This window comes from Mustela nivalis (assembly GCF_964662115.1).
Source record: "Mustela nivalis genome assembly, chromosome: 9".
Taxonomy (NCBI): Eukaryota; Metazoa; Chordata; class Mammalia; order Carnivora; family Mustelidae; genus Mustela; species Mustela nivalis.
Window position 1 is genome coordinate 21,905,428 of NC_139028.1, and position 21,306 is coordinate 21,926,733.

The 21,306-nt window shown below is 46.5% G+C and overlaps 1 protein-coding gene across 1 annotated transcript; it reads left to right on the forward strand.

The window, feature by feature from the left end:
* The first annotated feature begins 8,184 nt into the window (after positions 1-8,184).
* Positions 8,185-19,350, forward strand: CD3E (CD3 epsilon subunit of T-cell receptor complex). The gene is made up of 7 exons (XM_082683664.1): positions 8,185-8,322; positions 8,436-8,547; positions 10,422-10,445; positions 15,892-16,107; positions 17,063-17,230; positions 17,783-17,829; positions 18,715-19,350. The coding sequence occupies exons 2-7, from the start codon at positions 8,499-8,501 to the stop codon at positions 18,769-18,771; spliced, it is 561 nt and encodes a 186-aa protein (XP_082539790.1). The 5' UTR covers positions 8,185-8,322; positions 8,436-8,498; the 3' UTR covers positions 18,772-19,350.
* Positions 19,351-21,306: the final 1,956 nt, after the last annotated feature.

Genomic DNA, 21,306 nt, shown 5'->3' on the forward strand with positions numbered 1-21,306 from the left:
GAAGAAGAAAAAAAAGAGGGCAAGCTGGGGCAAAGCACAATCTGATCCCCCCAAATCCCCACCCCCCCCCAGATGGGATATGGGTGACATTCCTCAAGCACTCTCAGGGGCCATAAAGCAAAGGGAAGGACAAACAAACGGCTAATCTACAGAGGTTACAGTCCTGCAAGACAGGACTCTCCTCCAGTTTACAAATGTCTCTGATTTACAAGACAAAAAGCATTCTGGTGAATAACCCAACTTCCAGAAGGAAACTCCCAACTGTCTTAATGTTGATGCTAGAGAGAAAAACCACCTACACTTGACAGGGCACAACCTCTGAGATATTGTAGGTCCTCTTTAGCATAGGAAAGTTCTTTGGAAAACCTCCCTTTCTCCTTACCTCCCCCAACTCCCAAGTATAAAATCAGTTACATCTCACAGCCCTGGAGCAGCTGCACTTCCAGCCACGGTCCCGTCGCTGTGCTTTAATAAAATCACCTTTTTGCACCAAAGATGTCTCAAGAATTCTTTCTTGTCTGTAGGCTCCAGACTTCACCAACATTCAAAAACTACATCACTTGTAATACGTGTTTGCTATTATCACTTAAGACTGTTAAGAATATTCAATTCTGCTATAGAAAATAAGAGAAGGAAACAAATAAAGAAGATAGATGACATTAAGTGGAGAGCTTGTGAAACAAGCTAGACCTTGATGAGCAGAACAGGTATCTGCTGATACAAAGAGATGGACCAACTAGGTCAGCATTGAATGGTCACAAGGCACAGGAAACGCCAAGCATTTATGAGACACTCAATATTGATAAGATCTTAAATCAGCTATCCCTCTGTGCTCCTCTCTGGCACTCTGTGTCTTCTTCTTCTTCTTCTTTTTAAAGATTTTATTTACTTATTTGACAGAGATCACAAGTAGGCAGAGAGGCAGGCAGAGAGAAGAGGAAGCAGGCTCCCCGTTGAGCAGAGAGCCCAATGTGGGGCTCAATCCCAGTGATGAAGTTCTAGAACCTAGGTGAGGTTCGGTGGGCTGAGGTCCGGAGCCGATGACCAAGAAAGAATTCTTGAGACATCTTTGGTGCAAAATGGTGGTTTATTAAAGCATGGGGACAGGACCCGTGGGCAGGAAGAACTGCTGCCCCGGGTTTTGAGGGATGGCAGGTTATATACCTTGCGGTTGGGGGGGGGGTGGTGAAGGGATGGGAGGTTTCAACGAAGTTTTCATATGTTAAGGAGAGCCTACAAGGTGCTGGGAGGAGGCCTTGCCCTTGTGGCTTGATCAATGTCGTCTTTAGGTCAGCCATTAACATGAAGATAGTTGGGAGATTCTTGGTGGGGTGTTGTGATCCTGCTGTCATTTACATTCCCTTCTACCTCAGCCTCCTCCAGTTTCGTTTGTGATGGGGAGGGAGATATTAGGGCTTGAGGAACGGAGAGTTATTTGCCTCTGGAAATTTGTGCCATTGATAAGGTAACCTCCTTGTTTGTAGATCTGTAGGACATCTGTAGAGCAAGGGAGATTCCTGTTCGGCAGAATTGTGACCTCTGCAAGTTAACTATTTATCGTTTTATGGCAGTCAGGGGTGCCTGAGGAATGCTACACATATTATGGAGGGGAGCGGGTGGAGAGGGGGTTGCAAGCCACCAGCTTTTGCTCTGTCTTCAGCCAGCCTCCTGCTCCCTCATCACCAGGACCCTGGGATCATGACCTGAGCTGAAGGCAGAGGCTTTAACCCACTGAGCCACCCAGGAGCCCCAGTGGCACTCTGTGTCTTCTGTCTAAGGTCTTCAGCTAAAATCCAAAGTTGTCCATCATGGTAATTTGCAAGCTCCAGCGATAGCCTAAAATTCTTCCCCTTGGTTCCTACAACAGAGTGTAGATGAGGGAAAGCTCCTGACAGTTCCTGGCTGAGTCTGAAAATAAAACTGACAAAGACAGATGAACAGGAGAAAAATCCTACAGATTTATTTAAGTTTTGTGTGACATGGGAGCCTTCACAAGGAAATGCGAACTCAAAGAAACAGACCTCAGTATTTTAGGCAACATTTGCTAAAGAGTGGACAGTTGTGGAGGAATGATAAATTCATAGTTTACACCGTATACAAGAATCTCCAAATGGTTTAAGGGGTGGAAGAGGCAGGCAAGAGATTATTGGTTTCCATCATGAGTCTTTCAGTACTAATTTGTTGTGTTATTTAGATTAAAAATATAGATTCATTATTAAAATATAAATAAAATTTTTAAGAGAGAAAAAGTTCAGAGCACCTGGGTGGTTCAGTCATTAAGCATCTGCCTTCAGCTCGGGTCATAATCCCAGGGTCCTGGGATCGAGCCCAGTATGGGGCTCCCTGCTTGATGGAAAGCCTGCTGCTCCCTCTCCCTCTGCCCTGCTTTTGTTCCTGTTCTCACTGTGTCTCTCTCTGTCAAATAAATAAATAAAATCTTTTTTTTAATTAAAAAATAGAGAAAGTCCAAGCATTAACAAAAATATGATGAAAAATAACATTCTTATAATTTTGGGGAGGGCAATTTGAAAATATCTGTCAAAATTTAGCAGCACACATCCTTTGGTCCAGTGACCTCTCTTCTTGGAGCCTATTCTACAGATATACTTGCTGAGAGATATGCGCACATGAATTTCTTGCAGCGTTATTTGAAATAATAACAATAAAAGGTACCTACAACCTAAACGACCACCAGGAGAGGACTGGTTAAATAAATCACAGTACCTCTAGTCAATGGAATATTTTGCAAACAGTACAAAGAAAAAATAAGAAGCTAGAAAATTTGAGATTCCAGATGTCAAGAAATCACAAGTGTGTCTTGGGGAGGACTTGAAGTGGGGTGGAGATAAAGGCCAGAGAATCAAGGTAAGTCAAGAATGTATGAAGCCAGAGTGAGAAGGATGATGGCCCCTTGGGTATAACTCAAATGTTGAAGGCAGAGAGAAAAGGTACAAACCAGGTGCTTAAGTCACTAGTGAATGTGAATGAATGCTGGAGAGGTAGGTTGGCAAAACCTCAAAAGAGGAAGGGGAGAAAGCCAGGGGCAGGACTTAAGAACTGGCTGTTTATTACAGAATTGATCCAATCAAGCCAAAATGAGTTTGCAGGGAGAGGAAGACAAGAAAGGAAAGAGCAGATAAAGAGTGTTTCCCTAAGCTGGTTACTACTCTGGGCACCTGTCACTCAAAGTATCTTAGGAGATCCTCCGAGGAACCATGTAGAATGCCTTTCAGAAAGGAATCAATCTTCTGAAAGATAGGTTAGGTCATAATCCACTATCTCCTCTCCCATTAGTTCAGGGCTGCTTCTGGGAGCAGTAAGTCTCTTCTCCCCATTCAGAACTGTGCCTGCCCCACAGGATGGGACATCAGTGAGCATCAGAAGTGACCACAGAGGGACGCCTGCAGTCATAGATGTGCTAAGGGGATGTGGCATTAGACACCAACAGCATCTGCACAAGGGTTTTCTGTTTGTGCTGGAGAGTGGAAATTCAATGGGCCAGAAGAGACGATGAAGAACAAGGAGCCAAACTTTTTATTCTTGTCCTCCAGGAGATAAGGACATTTGGAGCAAAAGCAAGAAAAGAAGTGTCCTGAGGAAGGAGAGAAAAGAGGAACCAAGCTTTCTGCAAGATTAGAGGTATGGGGAAAAGCATTGTATGAAGAGGTTGAGGATTTCAGGCACACTCTTTTCTGCGGAATTCCAATGGTACCCGGGAAACAGCTGAAAGAGGAACAGTGGGGTAGGGCAGATGTCAGTCAGCTCCGTATGGGGTGCAAGCTCGAATGAATTGTTGCAGCCCTAAATGCACTCAGAAGTGCCCTAAGAGACAGTAGTGAGGGTAAATCATCACCAAAAGCAGAGCTTCTGGCACTGTACATACTCATCCCTTTCAGTAGAAAGAGAAGTGGCCTGGGGTTAGAACATAGATTCATGGACAGTGGTAAATGGCTTAATGTATTGGTCATGGCCCCTTGAATGAGTAAGATTAGAAGCTTGGGGGCAAGGAAGTATGGAGAAGAGGTGTATGTATACAGACCTATGGGAATCATAAAATGTGAAGGTTTTTGTGTCAAAGAACACCCACCAGAGGACATCCATCATGGAAGAGACACTACAACACCAAGTAGAAGACAATGACTAAGCCAGCTAGAGTCAACTAGCCTCTGACCTTAGCCATCCCAAAACAGGGACAATGAGGTTATAAATGTAGTCAATGGGAACAATGGTGGAGGTTACACCTGGATACAACAGTAGGCGCTCCCTCTCACTGGGGCTGATCTAGCCACAATTGCTGCCAAAACAGTCCAACGCTCAGGCTCTGGTTTGGGACCACCTCTCCAGGAAACCCATCAGCCACTTCTTGGCAAGTTAATTACATTATGTCCCCTCCAAATCAGACCTGAAAGGGGCTTGATTCATTTCATAGGAATTGATACATATTCTGGGCGTGGGTTTGAGTTTTGAGTTTCTTGCCTGCAAAAGCTACTATCAGAGAGTTCACATACTGTCACATCAGCTCTAGATCTTACATAGCATCACTAGGGACCACAGGACCCACTTTATAACTAAAGTATATGGATATGTCACCATGGGATGCACTGGTACTATCATATCCCTCATCTTCCTGGAGCTGCCAGCTGGTGGATCAATGGAAAAACCTTTTGACAACATAGGTAAGGTATCAGCTCAGAGATGACACCCTGCAGTCTGGAACACTATGTGTATACATTTTAGATCAATGACTAGAATGCAGTACTGTGTCCTTTAGAAGTATAACACATGCATCCAGGAACTAAGAGTTGTGAGTAGGAGCATCCACGCTTACCGTTACTCCCAGGGAACCATTCAGGAAATGCATCCTTCCTGTCCCCATAACTCTAGACTCTGAGTTTCTAGAGGTCATGGTTTCCAGAAGCAGAATGCTTCCACCAGCATTACACAGCAAGAGTTCTATTGAATTAAGCTACACCTGCTCACTATCATGGCCAAGAGATCCCGAGACCAAAAAAAAAAAAAAAAAAAAAGATTCACTCAGTAGAGCATATGACTCTTAATCTTGGGGTTGGGTTTTCAGTCCAAGCCCCACATTGGGCGTAGCACTTACTTTAAAAAAAAAAAAAAATGTGAGAGACGCCTGGGTGTCTCAGCTTGTTAAGCATCTGCCTTCGGCTCAGGTCATGATCCCAGAGTGCTGGGATCAAGCCCCATATCGGGCTCCCTGTTGAGCAGTTCTCCCTCTCCCTCTACGTCTCCCTTTGCTTGTGCTCTCTTGCTCTCTCTGTCAAATAAATAAATAAAATTTTTTAAAAAATTTTTAAAGAAGATTCACTGTCCCAGCAGAAGGAATCTTTTTTTTATCATCAGGAGGAGTCAGGGCTGTAGGGAGCAGGGAGACCTCATACAAAACCCCTGGGTTCACAGCCTGAGAAGGCCAGGTCACCAGGCTCTTGGGGCTCAGACTCCTCAAGCTACATCTTCCCCTAGGTTAGCAGAAGCGCTAGCTGAGGCTGGGAGCACTCTGGAATGGGTGATAAAGAGGGTGAGGACTACCAGATGGGGCTCCAGAACCGCCGTATAGTGGAACCCTAACGAGCCCCATTAACTTCCCATTTATAGACAAGCTTCCCTGGGAGAAGAAGATACTTCTTCTTCAAGCAGGGTCCTGTGAAAGCTGTTTAAGGATAGGGTGAAATGATTGAACAGCAAGTGGGCCAGGGCAGGGCAAGGGGTGAACTGTGTGGGTGCTCCATGATGCTGTCCAGGCTCTCCCTTGAGGATTGCTCACTGCTTCTGGAGCCTTGTGTCCCCTGGGGGCTCTCAGCTGAGCTCTTTCACAGCTCAGCAGCTCTCAACAGAAGCTGCTGCCTTGCCCAAGACCTTACCCCCTTCCTGGGAATGATTCATATCCACGACTAGATGATGTGCCTGTTTCCTCAATTCCGGACCATCCTGGGAGGTCATCCCAGGCTGAGAGCTCTCTGTGGGATTGGCCGAGCTCTCTGCTGCTACCCTGACTTAGTTCACCTTCCCCCCACCCCGCAGCCCCCAATCCTGCTTCCTGCCCTTCTAGGTGCTGTCCCTGCACCCCCTTGATAGGCCTCCTACACACAAATCTTCAAAATTTGTTTCCCAGAGAACCCGAACGGTGGCAGTGTGTGTTCAGAGAAAAGAAGGGAACCACCAGAAGAAACCAGTGCACGAAGCTAAAAGTGGTTTTCTCTCGGGAGAGGAACAGGGCTGAGGCGAGGAGGGGCAGGAGACTGGTCGTTATGTCCCCTTCTGTGCGCTTCTGTCATTAAAATCTTTGTTCACTTAAATGTTTTGGTTTTTTCTTAAGATTTTACTGTTTATTTGACAGAGGCACACAGTGAGAGGGAACACAAGCAGGGGGAGTGGGAGAGGGAGAAGCAGACTTCCCAGAGCAGGGAGCCCGATGCGGGGCTCGATTCCAGGACTCTGGGATCATGACCTAAGCCAAAGGCAGACACTTAACAACTGAGTGATCCAGGCGCCCCAGATGTTTTTAATTTAAAGAATTCGATACTATCCTTCTCCTGTTCTAAATCTCTCCATTGTTTCCCATTGCATTTAGAATAGCCCTTGAGAATTGTTAACATGGCTCACAATTTCTCCCTGCCTGGCGCTTGTGGAGTTTCCTACCTCACTCTCTCTGTTAGCGCCCTTCTGGACTCTTACTTTCTCAAATGGGCCTGTCTTCCTAACTTGGGCTTCAAACACGCCTGGCTCTGCCTGGAATGTATTAGCCGTCCTCCCTCAACCTGGTTCACTCCTCTTCCGGCCGTCAGATTTCTACTTGGGTGTCAGTTTCTCAAGGAGAACTTCTCAGCCCCTCAAACTGTTTTAGTCACCCCTTTATCATTCCCACAGCACCTGTAGGAATGCACCTGACATTGGATCCAGTAGATCTTAAAATAGTTTGCAAAGTGGGAGGGTACTTAAAATAATGAGAAATTAGTGGCTCCTGGGTGGCTCAGCGGGTTAAGCCTCTGCCTTCAGCTCAGGTCACGATCTCAGGGTCCTGGATGGAGCCCAGCATCAGGCTCTCTGCTCAGCAGGGAGCCTGCTTCCCCCTCTCTCTCTGCCTGCCTCTCTGCCTACTTGTGATCTCTCTCTCTGTCAAATAAATAAATAAAATCTTAGAAAAAAAAATAAAGAAAGGCTATATCAATATACACTGAAATCACCGGATTTTGAGATTGTCACCTTTTACCCTTTCCAACACTGAATGTTGTGTTTTAAAATATTTTTGTAAAAAGGCATGTATATTTTTGTAAATATTATAGGCCAGAAAGGGGGGTGGGATCTCATGGTTTTAAGCCAACGGGTATTTTCAAGTCAATGGGCTTTGTTAATGAGACATCTGCACCTTGCCATTCCATGATGCGCACACCACTAAGACAGCCAGGGGGCGCCCGTCCGGCTCAGTCCGTGGAGCCGGCAAATCTTGGTATCAGGGCTGTATGTTCAGGCCTCACGTTGTGTGTAGAGACTACTTAAAAATAAGATCTTTAGGGGCACGTGGGTGGCTGAGTCAGTTAAGTATCTGCCTTTGGCTCAGGTCTGGCTCTGGCGTCCTGGTTTAGAACCCAGAGGTGGGCTCCCTGCTCAGCGGAGAGTCTGTTTCTTCCTCTCCCTTTGCATCTCTCCCCTGCTCATGCTTGCTTTCTCACACCCTTTCACTCTCTCAAATAAATCAATAAGATCTTTTAAAAAATAAATAAAATAAAATCTTTTTAAAAACAAACAAACAAACAAATATCCGGATGCCTGGGTGGCTCAGATGGTTGAGCGTCTGCCTTCGACTCAGGTCATGACCTCAGGGTCCTGGAACTCAGTCCCGTGTCAGGGGTCCCTGGCCAGTGGGGAGTCTGCTTCTCCCTCTGTCCCTCCCCTGCTTGTGCATTCTGTGTCTGTCTCTCTGTCTCTCAAATGAATAAATAAAAAAGAAAAAAAAAAAAAAGCAAATATTCAGTGCCTCCCCTCCTTGTCTCAATTTCTTTGGGGGGCGGGATATTGGCGAAGGGAGTCCCAGCCATGGCATTAGCACCGCGCCAGGCTCCGCACGGTGAAACTGCAGGTATTTCTCATCCTCCCTCCAGGTCTTGCCACAGCCCCGCCGCTTGTGCTATGGGAAGATATGGGGCCCATCGCTCCCCAGCCAACCCAGGTGGCTGCCTCTGCCTCGAACGTTTCCAAGTGACGTAGAACCCTACAGGCCCAGAGGCCCCTCCACACTTCCTGTGAGGGGTTCAGAACCTTGCCTCCCCTCCCAGCCTTAGGCGCCTGCTTCGGAAAATGGTGAGTCTCCCTCTAACGGGTCCCCTTTTTCATCCCGGTGTTGGGAACAATGACCTCAGGGTCCTCACCTTCAGCAGGGGTTTTGGGAAAGTCCTCTCTGGTTTCTTTTTCAGAAGTAATAAGCCGCTGGCCTCCGCCATCTTAGGTAGAGCAAGGGTCCGTCCAGTGAGAGAAGGATGCAGCCGGGGAACCTCTGGAGAATTCTGGGACTCTGTCTCTTATTAGGTGAGTAGGATGAAAGGAGAAAGGGTGGTATTTTTCCAGACTGTGGGAAGGCTCACAGCCGACCTTGATGCTGCCCGGTGGTCCCACAGAGGCTCATTTACCAGAAGATATAAGGAATGTTTTGTGTGACATTAGGGCTCTGGGATCTAAGACTGCAGGCTAATGAGAAAGATGCACAAGAGGGTCTTCAGGGAGCAAAGAAAAACATTTGGGATCATAGCTTTTGAAAGCAGAGAAGTCTCTCTGCGTCCAAGAACAAGTTCGTTCATCAGTGAACGACCCAGGCTTTAAGAACTGACATAAAAGAGATCAGAAGAGCCAATCTCCACCCCTCCTTGTAAGGAGAGCAGATAGTTGGACTGGAACCGTGCAGGGGAATCCTTGATCCCTGAGACTATACACACCTCGTAACCCTCAGTCCCTTTCTGATGACCAAGAGCTTTCAATTAATTTAGTCCTTTTGAAGCAAGAGAGAGTGTAAGTTGATAAATAACCAAAAGCAATTCCACATCCCATAGGAGAAAAGATTTTTTTAAAAGTTGCCGTTCATTAAGTGCCAGAGATTGTATAAAGAAAAAAATTCTTTGCATGTGTCAACTAATTGAATTCTTACCTCCATCTTGGAAGGTAAACGTTCCATCCCTTACTTCACAGACAAAGAAACTGACACACAAAGATAGTAAAGCCACACAGCTAGTAAGGGCAAAAGCTGACCTGGGGAACAGCACCGTCTGTCTACACGTGGCTACATGGTATGAAATGGCTCAGGTTTTATTTCAGCAGCTTAGACAAGGCGACCCTCCCGTTGCTGGGGCTCCTCTATCAGAGCCAGGGCCCCGATGTCTCCACTAACTGCCTGGCTGTGCATCTCTCAGGAGGGAAGCCTCACATACATCTCCCAGCATCCTGCGACTTCTACCTCAGCAAGACTGGAATGATGGGGCTTACAACTCCCATTGCTAACAAGCTCTTGGGTTTCTCCATCTGCAGCTGGTCCAAGGAAAACATTCTGAGCTTGTCAAGGGGCAGAATGTGACCCCTGCAGGGAGTGGTCAGGCATTTTCTTAGAGGCTTATAACATCAACTCTGCTTTCCCAGGGTGGAGGGGGTGGGGAAGGTGGAGAGAGACCGGATATCAAAGTCCCAAGCACCCCTCAAGATCTGGTATCATGAGGTGTGCCCCCTCTGCTCTGGAAATGGATGGGCGCTGGGCGGGAGGAGGGGCCTCACTCCATGTAGAGGCTGTTGGTAAAAGGGAGGTCCAGGAATAGGGAAAACTTCGAGGCCACATCAGGGAAACTGGTCATCACAATGAATCCAAGTTATTGCTGAGTGAGGAGCCCAGGCTTTTCCACACACAGGCTCTACTTGATGAGTAAGGGGAATATCAGATATCTTCGTCTCTGAGTCAAGCAGAAAACAAATGGAAAAACTGAACAATCAGGCCAGCCGGAGCCTGAGACAGAGTGAGGATCTCAACGTGTGTGCCTAACTGAGAGCTTGTTTTTCTTCCGCAGTCTGATTTTCAAAATGGAGGCTTGGCTGCAAAATTCTTTTGCTGTTTCTCCAGTGGCTCAAAAAGTAGCCTTAACTTTTTCTAACTCCTGTGTGTCAGATATTGGGTGTTCGTGTTTAATGCTAGATGCTTCTTTGTTTTGTTTTGTCCCAGCTGATTGGGAACCCCTGGTCCGTACCTGGCAGTACATGTCACTTACCTGGGGTACAGGAATGAGTATGATCAGGGGATGGTTGGGAATGACTCTAGCTGTTCAGAAACGGTGAGACCAAACCACATCACTTTCTCTGCTTGGAATTTCAGGGACCCACAACGTTTACTAACTCCTTTTTTTTTTTTTTTTTTTTTAATTTTCTAGTTGGAGCTTGGGGGCAGGAAGAAGGTAAGATACGCTTTCTTTCCTTGTTATGAAATCAACCTGGCATTCTTTGTTTTTATGAACGGAGCTTTCTCTAAGACCACCCTCCACACACACACACACACACACACACACAGCTTCTCCAGACACCCGTAAAAGGAGTTTCATGTTCTCTTTTGCCTTTTCCCGATCAGTCTAGAGATACAGTTCCAGCCCAGAAGAGGATAAGCAATGGAGATCACAGGAAATACAAGTCTTAACCATTCAAAAGGAAAAAAATCGAGACTGTTGAGTTGAATGTGCCAAAAGTTCCTTTTGTTTGCATTTCGTATTTGATGTGGGCTTTTGTAGAGGGAATGAACATATGCGTGGGGACGTGGGAACTAAGCCTCTGGGGCATCATCTAGGTGTACCTTTTAGAGTCACATGTCCAAATGCTCTGGATGTGTGTGCATGTACATTCGTGTGTGCACACAAGTGTGAGTACGCCTGGCCTAGATAGACTTCCCGATCAGAGAGGTAGAGGCAGGAGTGTCCCAACATTGGAAGGCTTTCTGCTCAATCAGCTCCTCTGAGCTGAGTGACCCAGTTTTGTGTTTAAAGGCGGCTACCGGGCCCGTCTACACACTGTGACACTGCCCCACTGGCAATGTTTTTAGAATCCTTTTTTTTTTTTCCTTTTTTATCCTGCAGCATGCTTTAATGCTACCTTATGTCGAGAGCACTTGTGTGTTTCAGGGTAACTAATCTCTTCTGCATGCTTCTGCCAATTAGAATTGATTTTTCTTCATCATTGATTTACATGCAATACGTATCTTCTTGTTTCCCTGGGTTTATTGAGATGTAATTGACATATAACACAATGTAAGTTTAAGGTGTATGATGCAATCATTGATATTGCAAAATTACTACTTAGGATCCATTTTTGTAAATTGCCATTATTTGTTTAAGGTAAGGTGTAGGGCCCCAAATGGCTTTTCCTGTACAGCTGGGAGGAATTTGAAGATCCATTGTTTTCCTCTTTTTTGTTAATTTAGAAAATTACATTTCATTTTTTCTAATTTTTTAAGATTTTTTTTCCTTAAGATTTTATTTATTTATTTGACAGACAGAGATCACAAGTAGGCAGAGAGGCAGGCAGAGAAAGTGGAGGAAGCAGGCTCCCTGCCTGAGCAAAGAACCCGATGCGGGGCTCAATCGCAGGACTCTGAGATTATGACCCGAGCCGAAGGCAGAGGCTTAACCCACTGAGCCACAGAGGCACCCCAAGATTTTTTTTAAAGAAACCTCCACACCCAATGTGGGGCTCAAACTTACAACCCCAAGATCAAGAGTCCCACATTCTATCAACCGAGCCAGCCAGGCTCCCCCAAAAATCACATTTTAATACTGTAAGAGAATTTGAAAGTTAATATAAACTTGTCCATAATCATTTCACCTGTCATAAACATTGCTGACAGGCTGATCCAGTGCCACAATGCAGTCTTTTTTCTGCATTGACACACAATGTTGCATTAGTTTCAGAAGGTTCTAACCCAAGGGAGCAGGATCTGGTCTCAAGAGCTGACACAAGTGTAGCTAATAGTGACTTATCATTTCCTTTTCAGATACAGAGAGAACTTCAGAGAGAACTTCCGGTAAGAGGATTTTCACTCTACACCATCCCTTTTCAAATGTGGAACAAAATGGTATGGAGGACAATCATAGTCATAAACACTGAGAACCAGAACTACCAGAGGAAAAATACAATTGTCTATCGGTAGGATCTGTATGAAATGTGCCTATGTCTGTCTCTATCATGGATCCCTGAGCATGCTTTCAGGGAAGAAAACAAATGTGGGTGTGAGTGGGAGTTCACCACTGAATTTTCATGCAAATCACGAGTTCATTGAGGGCACAGATGGCGTCTTATTTACCTGGCCCAGGGCTTGGCACATAGTAGGTGCCCAGCAAACATTTTTTGAATGAGTAAGTGATCACTAATTCCCTTTCTTCAAGAAGCTGATGGTCTTGTGCAAGAGACAAATAACCGATAACACAGTGTGTTGTGTGCTGTGACACAGGTAAAACAAGCTATAAAAATAGCAGTGGACAGCTCTTCGGAGGAGGGCTGGGAAAGCCTCCCCACAGGTTATTCTTGAGCTGAGTGTTAAAGGATAAGCTTTGGGATGCTGTAGTGGCTTAGTCAGTTAAGTGTCTGACTCTTGATTTCAACGTGGGCCATGACTCCAGGGTCATGAGATCGAGGCCTATATCAGGGTCCCTCCCTGCTTACATGCACTCTCTCTTTCTATCTCTCTCTAAGTAATAATAAGAAAGGATGAACTTGTATTTTAGAAAGAAGGATATTTTAGGCAGAGGAGCTAAGGCTGTGTAGTGTAAGGTTAAGAAGCTAGACAGCCGTACTTGAATCCTGGATCAACTTCTTATTCGTTGAGTATCTGAATAATTTACTTCACTCTTCTGTGCTATAACATCACTGTGTATAAAATGGAAATGATAATGACACCTAGTTTGTAAGGTTGTGTTAAGGATGGAGTAAGTGATTCACTTAGAACATGATCTGACATAGAGAAGCAATGGGTGAATTTTCATTATTATTATATGGGAAGCATGCCGACTAGGTAATAAGCAGTAGAGTTTATTAAGCATGCATATTCTAGGTATTTATTGCCCTGAATATTTTACCTGAAATTTCTCATTTAATTTTCCTAATGTCCCTATATTACAGACAAGGAAACCAAGGTTTAGAAATAAATAGTCCCAACACCGAGATAAATATAAACGCAGATTTAGTTGATACTGAAGTTCATTTTCTTTTTTTTTCTTTTTTTTAGATTTTATTTATTTATTTGACACACAGAGAGAGAGAGAGATCACAGGTAGGCAGAGAGGCAGGCAGAGAAAGAGGGGGAAGCAGGCTCTCTGCTGAGCAGAGAGCCCGATGTGGGGCTCCATCCCAGGACCCTGGGATCATGACCTGAGCTGAAGGCAGAGGCTTTAACCCACTGAGCCACCCAGGTGCTCCTGAAGTTCATTTTCTTAACCATCATGAATCTCTGGATGTGTTTCAAGTCTTTGTGAGATTTCAAACTACTTCTAGGCACAGACATCCAGGCCCTCATCTGAACATATATGTCTAAGCTTCGCTACCAAATTCTGTGCTGATAAAATTCCTGAGCAATTTTCTTTGCATTCTTTGCATTTCTTTGTAAAACAAACACACCAAGCAGAGGAAATGTCTATTTACTTTTAAAAAAAAAAAGATTTCATTTATTTGTTTGACAGACAGAGATCACAAGTAGGCAGAGAGGCAGGCAGAGAGAGAGAGAGAAGAGGATGTAGGCCCCCCGCTAAGCAGAGAGCCCAATGCAGGGCTCGATCCCAGGATCCTGGGATCATGACCTGAACCAAAGGCAGAGGCTTTAACCCACTGAGCCACCCAAGCACCCCGTCTATTTACTTTTAAATGGTTTTATTTATTATTTCTGGCTTCTTTAACATCACCAAGAAATAGCAGTATTGAAAATTATTTCTAAGTCAAAATAATATCAACTACCTATGTCGTTATACTCAACCCCCAATTATTAGCAGATAGATAAATCTGAAGAATGACTTGTTTACCATCCCGTGTTATCTCAGCCAGAAAAGGGCCTGAGCAATTGGGTCAGAACTCAGTTCTGTTCTCCATCATAGCAGGACTCCAAGAAGGAAAGGAAGAAAGTAACTGACATTTTTCTTTAAGCATCTGCTATGTACCATTCATTTTTTTTTTAAGATTTTATTTATTTATTTGACAGAGAAAGAGAGAATACAAGGAGGGGGAAAGGCTGAGGGAGAAGGAGAAGCAGGCTCCCCGCAGAGTAGAGGAAGCCCCATGTGGGACTCAATCCCAGGACTCTGGGACCATGACCTGAGCCAAAGGCAGTGGCTCAACCAGCTGAGCCACCCAGGTGCCCCTGTACCATTCATTTTTGCCAGCATAATCCATCTCATACTTGCAAATATCCTGTGAGGTGGGTGTTTCATCTCCATTTCCCAGATGAATAAACTGAGGCTCAGAGAAATTCAGTGACTTGTCCTCAGACCCACAGCCTAAGGCAGATCTGGGATTCAAACACAGGGCTTTGGATGCAGTCCAGTGCTCTGTTCGCAACAGCATTCTGTAGCGAAAAGCTCCCAACGGGGAGAGCACTGTCTCTGAGCATCACCACCTCTCCTGTCTTGCAGCTGCCACATCCAGGCCTCAGCATGTCTAGTGCCACCCTGTGTCCTGGCCACAAGTCTTCCAGAAAACAAGGATGCACCCCAGCCGCACCTCCCAGGACAACAGTGCCTGCTCTGGGGAATGTGCCTGGGTCCCTAAATTATACTAGTGGATTTCGGTTGTCCACACCAAAAGTGCCTCCCTCTAACCAAAATAATCAAGAGCTGATTATATGTAGGAGATGGTTCAACATAAAGCCAGTTTTTATTGGAAGAGCCATTCCCTTCAAATGAGTACAGTCCTTTACCTAATTCAAGGGCAGTAAAAGAAAAGTGGTGTAAAATAAAGAGAAGGGTGTTTGATCTCCACTATGAGGGATTCTCTTGATTATCAGCGAGAATTTCCAAATGGTGAAAAATAGGTAAGGCCAAGAATCAGTGGCTCAAAGATCTTGCAAAGGTGAGTGAAGGTCTTTATCTCTGAGAAGACCCTTTCATGTCTACCCAGAATACAGTTCTTGCTCATGTAAGAGGCTGAGCTTGAAGACTTCTAGAATTTTTCAACTTCAGGCTTCTAAGACTTTCTGAGCTCCAACAGACTGGGATCAAGGGGCACATGCTGGTACACTTTCGGTGTGATGAAACTCGACAGCCTCAATGAGCATACCTCACCTTCAAGGCTTGGGGCTCCCTAAAGGATGGGCCTTCTTGGGAGGTTCTTGGGGATAATGTCTGGTCCCACTTGAAAATTTTTATCTACAATTTAAACTTAAGCCAAGGTTATTTTCTTACAGTGCTTTCCTTTTCTCACGTTCAGGTAAATCAACAGGTTCATCTCCAGAGAAATCTAAGTTTCTCTGTTTTTCATGTAGGCCCTGAGGGTGCTGTTGAGTGGACGAAGGAGAAGGAATTGATTGGGAGAGATTACCCCCAAGAACTGAGGTCCTTCTAATTCCTATTTGGGAAATATTCTCAAATGGACTTTTCTAGGCTTTCCTTTACTTCCCTACTCCCCTTCCCAAGCCCCCAGGTCCATGCCTAAACTCTGAAGTCACGTTCCAAAGGTTCTCTGCTTCCTCTTCTCCTTCAGAGCCCCTCTTTCATATGTCCTAGCCAGTAGAGCTCCCCTTTGACAAGACTATCTCAGACCTGGACGACAGATGACTTTCTGCATTTGGTTGGTTCTTCTGTTCCTAATCTGCCTTTGCCAAAATTTTACTAGTTTCTCTCTCCAATTTCTCTTTTCTTCTCTCCTGTTTCCCAGGTTATAAAGTCTCCATCTCTGGAACTATGGTAGTGCTGACATGCCCTGAGGAGGTTGATACCAACAGTATAACATGGGAAAAAAATGGTGAAGCAATAACAGGAGCTAATGAAATGCAGTACACTATGCATACATTTTCAGAAGTGGAAGACAGTGGTTCTTATACCTGCTTTTCAGACAAATTGAAGAAGAACTCTCTCTACCTGAAAGCAAGAGGTAATATAGGTCCCCAGAGCAAACACCATGGGACACCCTAGAAAGGGCCATTTCAAGAGGGTATTCTCAATCATTTCCCCTACCGTACCTCACAGTCCCCTGGCATCTTTGTGCTTTTCTTATACTCAATCCTGAGACTCTCAGGGGCCTCACAGCATCAGTGTTTTCTGAAATATGGATTAAACACCAATATGGAGTCGACTGGGAAAGCCCAGACCACACTCCATCTAAAATGACAGCTTTCCAAGAGAAGGGATTGTGTCATTTGCATTATATTGAACCCAGAATTACGGCACGTCAATATGGGTTTATCTGGTGCTTTATCCAGAGATCAGTTCTGCAGAAGGATTTGCAAAGCTGCTATGATAGTGTCCTAAACTAAGGCATAATAATGATAGCTAACATTAATTTTAAGCACTTTACCAAACACGTGCCAGGGAATTTTTTCATGTAATCCTCTCAACAATCATGATTTAAGTACTATTTGATTCCCATTTTTTTTAAAGATTTTATTTATTTATTTACTTACTTACTTACTTACTTACTTGAGAGCGAGGGAGCATGAGCACAGGGCAGGGAGAGGGGGAAGCAGGCTCTATCCCAGGACCCCGGGATCATGACCTGAGCTGAAGGCAGACACTTAAGCACCCAGGCACCCCTATCTTATTCCCACAAGGGGAAACAGAAGCTTTGTGAGTTGTAAACACTTCTCACAGCTAGTGCCTGAAGGAGCTGGGACTCGAACCCAGGACTGTCTGACTCCAGAGCCTCTCCCCATAACCTTCACTCTTTGCTTGGTGTTACAAACATTGAAAGGTCCAGTTCTGGCTGTGGCAAGCATGTGAGTAGTAAAGGGAGAATCGCCTTTATTTGTTCCTTGCTAGCCTCTGCCATCCTTGTGTCTTCTTTGCTTGATGATTTCTCGTCCTCTCCCCCATATCTCTGTCCCCCGCAGTGTGTAAGAACTGCATAGAGGTGAGTCTGATGGCGGTGGTTGCAATCCTCGTCGCTGACATCTGCATTACTCTGGGCTTGCTTCTGCTGGTCTATTACTGGAGCAAGAATAGGAAGGCCAATGCCACAGCCGTGATGAGAGCAAAAGGCGCTGGCGGCAGGACTAGGGGTAAGAGTTAAATTGAAAGAGAATCTTGCCAAAGGGGATGTCCAGCCTAGGCCAGGATGGGTGGCGAGTCCACAGCCAGCTCAAGGCAGCTCCCATAGAACATTTCCTGTGTGGCCAACCTCTGGACACAGGGGATCACATCTCAGATTGCTTCTCTCTATCCTGCCCTAAAGAGATACAAGAAGTACATTAACAAGATGGCTGCGGGTGTTCTGGAGTAATGAGATTCCGATTCCACCCCCCCCCCCAACCCAGTCTATGGGGAGAGAGACTCTGGGATCTTAGTTTCTGCCTGTTCCCTTCCCTTACCCATAGAATAGGGACACATGGAAGGACTTTGAGCTGAGGAAAGTCATAAAATGATAAAAAGACTATGGAAGTGGTTAGAGATGGGGTATTAAAGGAAACAGGAGATGAAGTGGCCAAGATGGAGAAAGGGAGGCCTAGAGGAGAGAACGAAGGGGGTTGCCGTCCCGCCCGAATCAGGATCTTGTGGCCACCAGATGGGTGTTCCCTTGGGGGAACTAATCATTTCCCCTCCATCCTCTGCAGGACAAAACAAGGAGAAGCCACCACCTGTTCCCAATCCGGACTATGAGGTACCAAGGGATAGAGAGGGGGAGGGGATCTTTCTAGAAGAGAAGGGGACCAGCGGGACAGTCTATCTGGCTGGCCGGACACTTGGAAGCCCCTCGCTCAGGGCTCCCAGACAAGCTACGCTGTGCCTGCGTCTGCCTCCTTCTAAGCAGAGCAGGGCCGTTTCCAAGGCTGCGTGGCTTCTACACCCAAGGCATGTTGGGGAGGAGGGGTGACACCCTCTTTCTGGGGCTTATCCGCTAGCGGGGATACAGTGTGGGGAATACCATATCCACACACTCTAACATGGTCAATTCAGGACTGAGGTCCCCCCTCCATGCACTGGTGCAGACACACGGGTTGTAAAAATATTAAAGTTCTTCATTGGTAAATAGCCCCCAGCTTCCTGCCCCCCTCTCCCAACACACACACACAGCCAGACATCACAGCCTCTCTCCCCTACTAGACTGCCTCTCGATATGACAACTAAAGAGTTAATGCCTGGCATGCAGGGAACCTCCGTGATTGTCTCGGTGGGATGGTGTGTGTATGGGCTCTACCAGTTGTTACATATCAGGACTTTCACACCTGAACAAACTCCCAGATATTGATTGAGCTTGTAATAGCCACTTTCATATAAGTGACTTCATTTCATCCTGGCAAATGCCCTGGGGCATTTGATGGGGTCTTGAGATTCCCATTTTTGAGATGGGAAGGTTGAGGCTCCCAGAAAGTGACAGGTTCATATCTGGCCCCAGTGGGGGCTCAGGTTAGAATTTGAGCCTGCCTCCTAACTCCTAGCGCCAGGTCCTTTCTGGGACTCTAAAGCTAGATCTCCAGGGGGCCCTCCGTTCTTGGGAACTATTTCCTCCCGCCCTGCTGACCACAATCTCTCTGTTCCACCCCAGCCCATCCGGAAAGGCCAGCAGGACCTGTATTCCGGCCTGAATCAGAGAGGCATCTGATGGCTCCTGAGGACACAGCCTCCTCCAGGCCCAGGTCTGGCTTCTCCAGGGCCTGCTACTCCCTGTGCCCTGGGTAAATCCTGGACCCCAGAAGAGAATTGTTCCTCTGCCTTCTGGAGAACTCACACCGTGCACCCTTGTCCCCAGCTTCCTCCCCTCTCCTTCCTGTGCTGACATGCAGTCCTAGACTATCTCTGCCTCATTATCCCATGAGACATAACGCACCCACACCCGGACTGCCCTCTGGTCCGGGCACTATTTCTGTCATTCACCCCCACCGTCACCTGTTCCTTCCTACCCTGCGGGAGATGTCCCTGCTCCTTTCCCTTCCCTGGGCAGAACATGGCCCCTGTCCCTAACTATTCCGTCTACCTCTCTGTTTTTCCAGATCTCTCTTTGGCACCCCTTTGTGGGGATGGACTGGGTAACTCTGGCAGGGCTCCTGCCCCATTCGCAGACCCTGGCCCAGAGCTAACCCCTTACTTCCTACCCCAGGTCTTCCCTGCAGGCCCTTGCATGAATACGCTAGGCTCCCTGTCAGCTGAGAGAGAAAAGAAATAAAGTGTATTTGGGCTGAAAGAGTTGCTGTCCCTCTTTTCTGGGATGCCCTCAGAGGCTGCCTTGTTTCCTCATGTCCTTTGCCTCAGTTGCCCTGCTATGATCCCTGTTTTCACAGCATTAGCTCCCACTGTCTCTCAAGAGGGTGTTAGGGAATAAATTAAAAAAGAGAGAGAGAGACAAGGGGGGGATATGGTCCTCTGACTCACTTCTGTTGGAGAAAAACACCAAGGATGGCAGAGAGTGATTGACTGGTCTCCGATGAGGTGGTCAGTTCAGAAAACAGAGGACAGAAGCAGAAGCCTTCAAAGGCAGGTGTGGGCGACGGATGGGAGCTTGGAGGCTGTGGGGCGGGACTTAGATTTCCACAAGCTGCTGCTGAGAGGAAGCGGGGCTGAGCCCCAGGCCAGGGGAGTGGGGAGGGGAGAGGGAGGGGCACGGCTCGACAGCCTCCCTCCCCCGCTGCCAAGCAGCAGCCTGCAGCCAGAAGGTGGCTGCGGTTTGTCACGCCCGGATGTGGGCTGTGGGAGCCGGTAGCAGGGCCTGGTCCCCACCCGGGACGCTGTGCTCCTCCAGCACAGAGCGGAGGCCAGAGCTGTGAGAAGCCCCAGCGGGCCCCCTTCTCCCTCTCGGCACCCAGAAACCTCCCCAGCTGACCACAGCGCTATTTAGGCGCGTGGCGGCCACGGAAAGGCCATGCGTGGTTAGCAGCCTGCCACGTGCCATGCATGCTCAGCCTCGGGCTTTTGGCTGCTGGTTTGCTGGCCCTGCTGGAGGGTGCTTCCTGCCCTCCGTGCACTCAACCCACAGGCTCACAAGCAGATGGTGATGTTGCCCGTCACTAGCTGCTGACCGGCCGGCTGGCCCTCTTGTCCTACATGTGTCTGACAATGTTCCAGGAAGGGGAGGTATGGTTCAGGGTGAGAAAAACAGTAACAGCTAACGTCTAGTGAGCCCTGACGAGCCTCTAGAAATCACCTCAGCATTTTCCATGTGTTATCTCATTTAATCCTTACAACAGCTCTGCATGGTAGACAAGAGAGATGTTGTCCTTATTTTACAGGTGAGGCTACGGAGACTCAGAGAGGTTAAGTTATCTGCCCAGGTTGCACAGTGAGTGAGGGAGAGAGCCGGAATGAGCAGCCAGGACTGTCCAACTCCAATACTCTGAACAGCCACCTGGTGCCAGTGCCAACCAGGATCATTCTGGTTTTCTGGCTTACAAGTTCTGTATTTAATCACTTAGGCACTCCTTCTGTGAGTGCTTTTCTCACCCCTCCTGTCTGTTGCAGACCAGCTCCGTGCTAAGAGCTCAGGGGAGACCAAAAAAAAAAAAAAAACGAGCAAGCCAACAAACAAACAAAAAACGGTTTTTGCTTTTGGGGGCTTGCGATTACAGCAGAGTGGCCAATTATGCAGAAGGCTGAACAACAGAAAAACAGATGTGATTAAGCCCACATAGTACCCGGAGCAACTTCACCTGGGCCTTTGAAGGAAAGGGTAGATAGAACTTGAGGACAGGGGAGAAGGCACTGCACTCACCGAAGACGAAACAAGTAACATAAATAGGCTGCTGGTTATTAAATAAATTGAATTTATTGTTTAAAACCTTGCCACAAAGAAAACCCCAGACCAAGAAGACTTCATTAGTGAAATCTACCAAACATCTAAGGAAGAAATAATACCAATTCTATACAAACTCTTCCAGAAAATTGAACAGGCAGGAGTTCCAGCTCATTCTGTGGAGGCCAAACTCATCTTGCGTAATGGTTAATTTTATGTGTCAATTTGGCTGAGCAACAGTGCTCAGATGTTTGGCCAAATGCATCTGGATGTTGTCGTGAATGTATTCTTTTTAGTTGAGATTAACATTTAAATCCGCAGACCTTGAGTGAAGCAAGTTATCCTCCATTGTGTTTGTTGGTGAGCCTCATCCAATCAGTTGAAGGCCTTACAGGAAAAAAACAGCATGAGGTC

Coding starts and splice junctions, on each gene's coding strand:
- CD3E (XM_082683664.1), top strand. CDS start 8,499: ATGCAGCCGGGGAACCTCTGGAGAATTCTGGGACTCTGTCTCTTATTA. Junction 16,108..17,062: donor TCTCTACCTGAAAGCAAGAG/GTAATATAGGTC, acceptor TGTCCCCCGCAG/TGTGTAAGAACTGCATAGAG. Junction 17,830..18,714: donor TTCCCAATCCGGACTATGAG/GTACCAAGGGAT, acceptor GTTCCACCCCAG/CCCATCCGGAAAGGCCAGCA.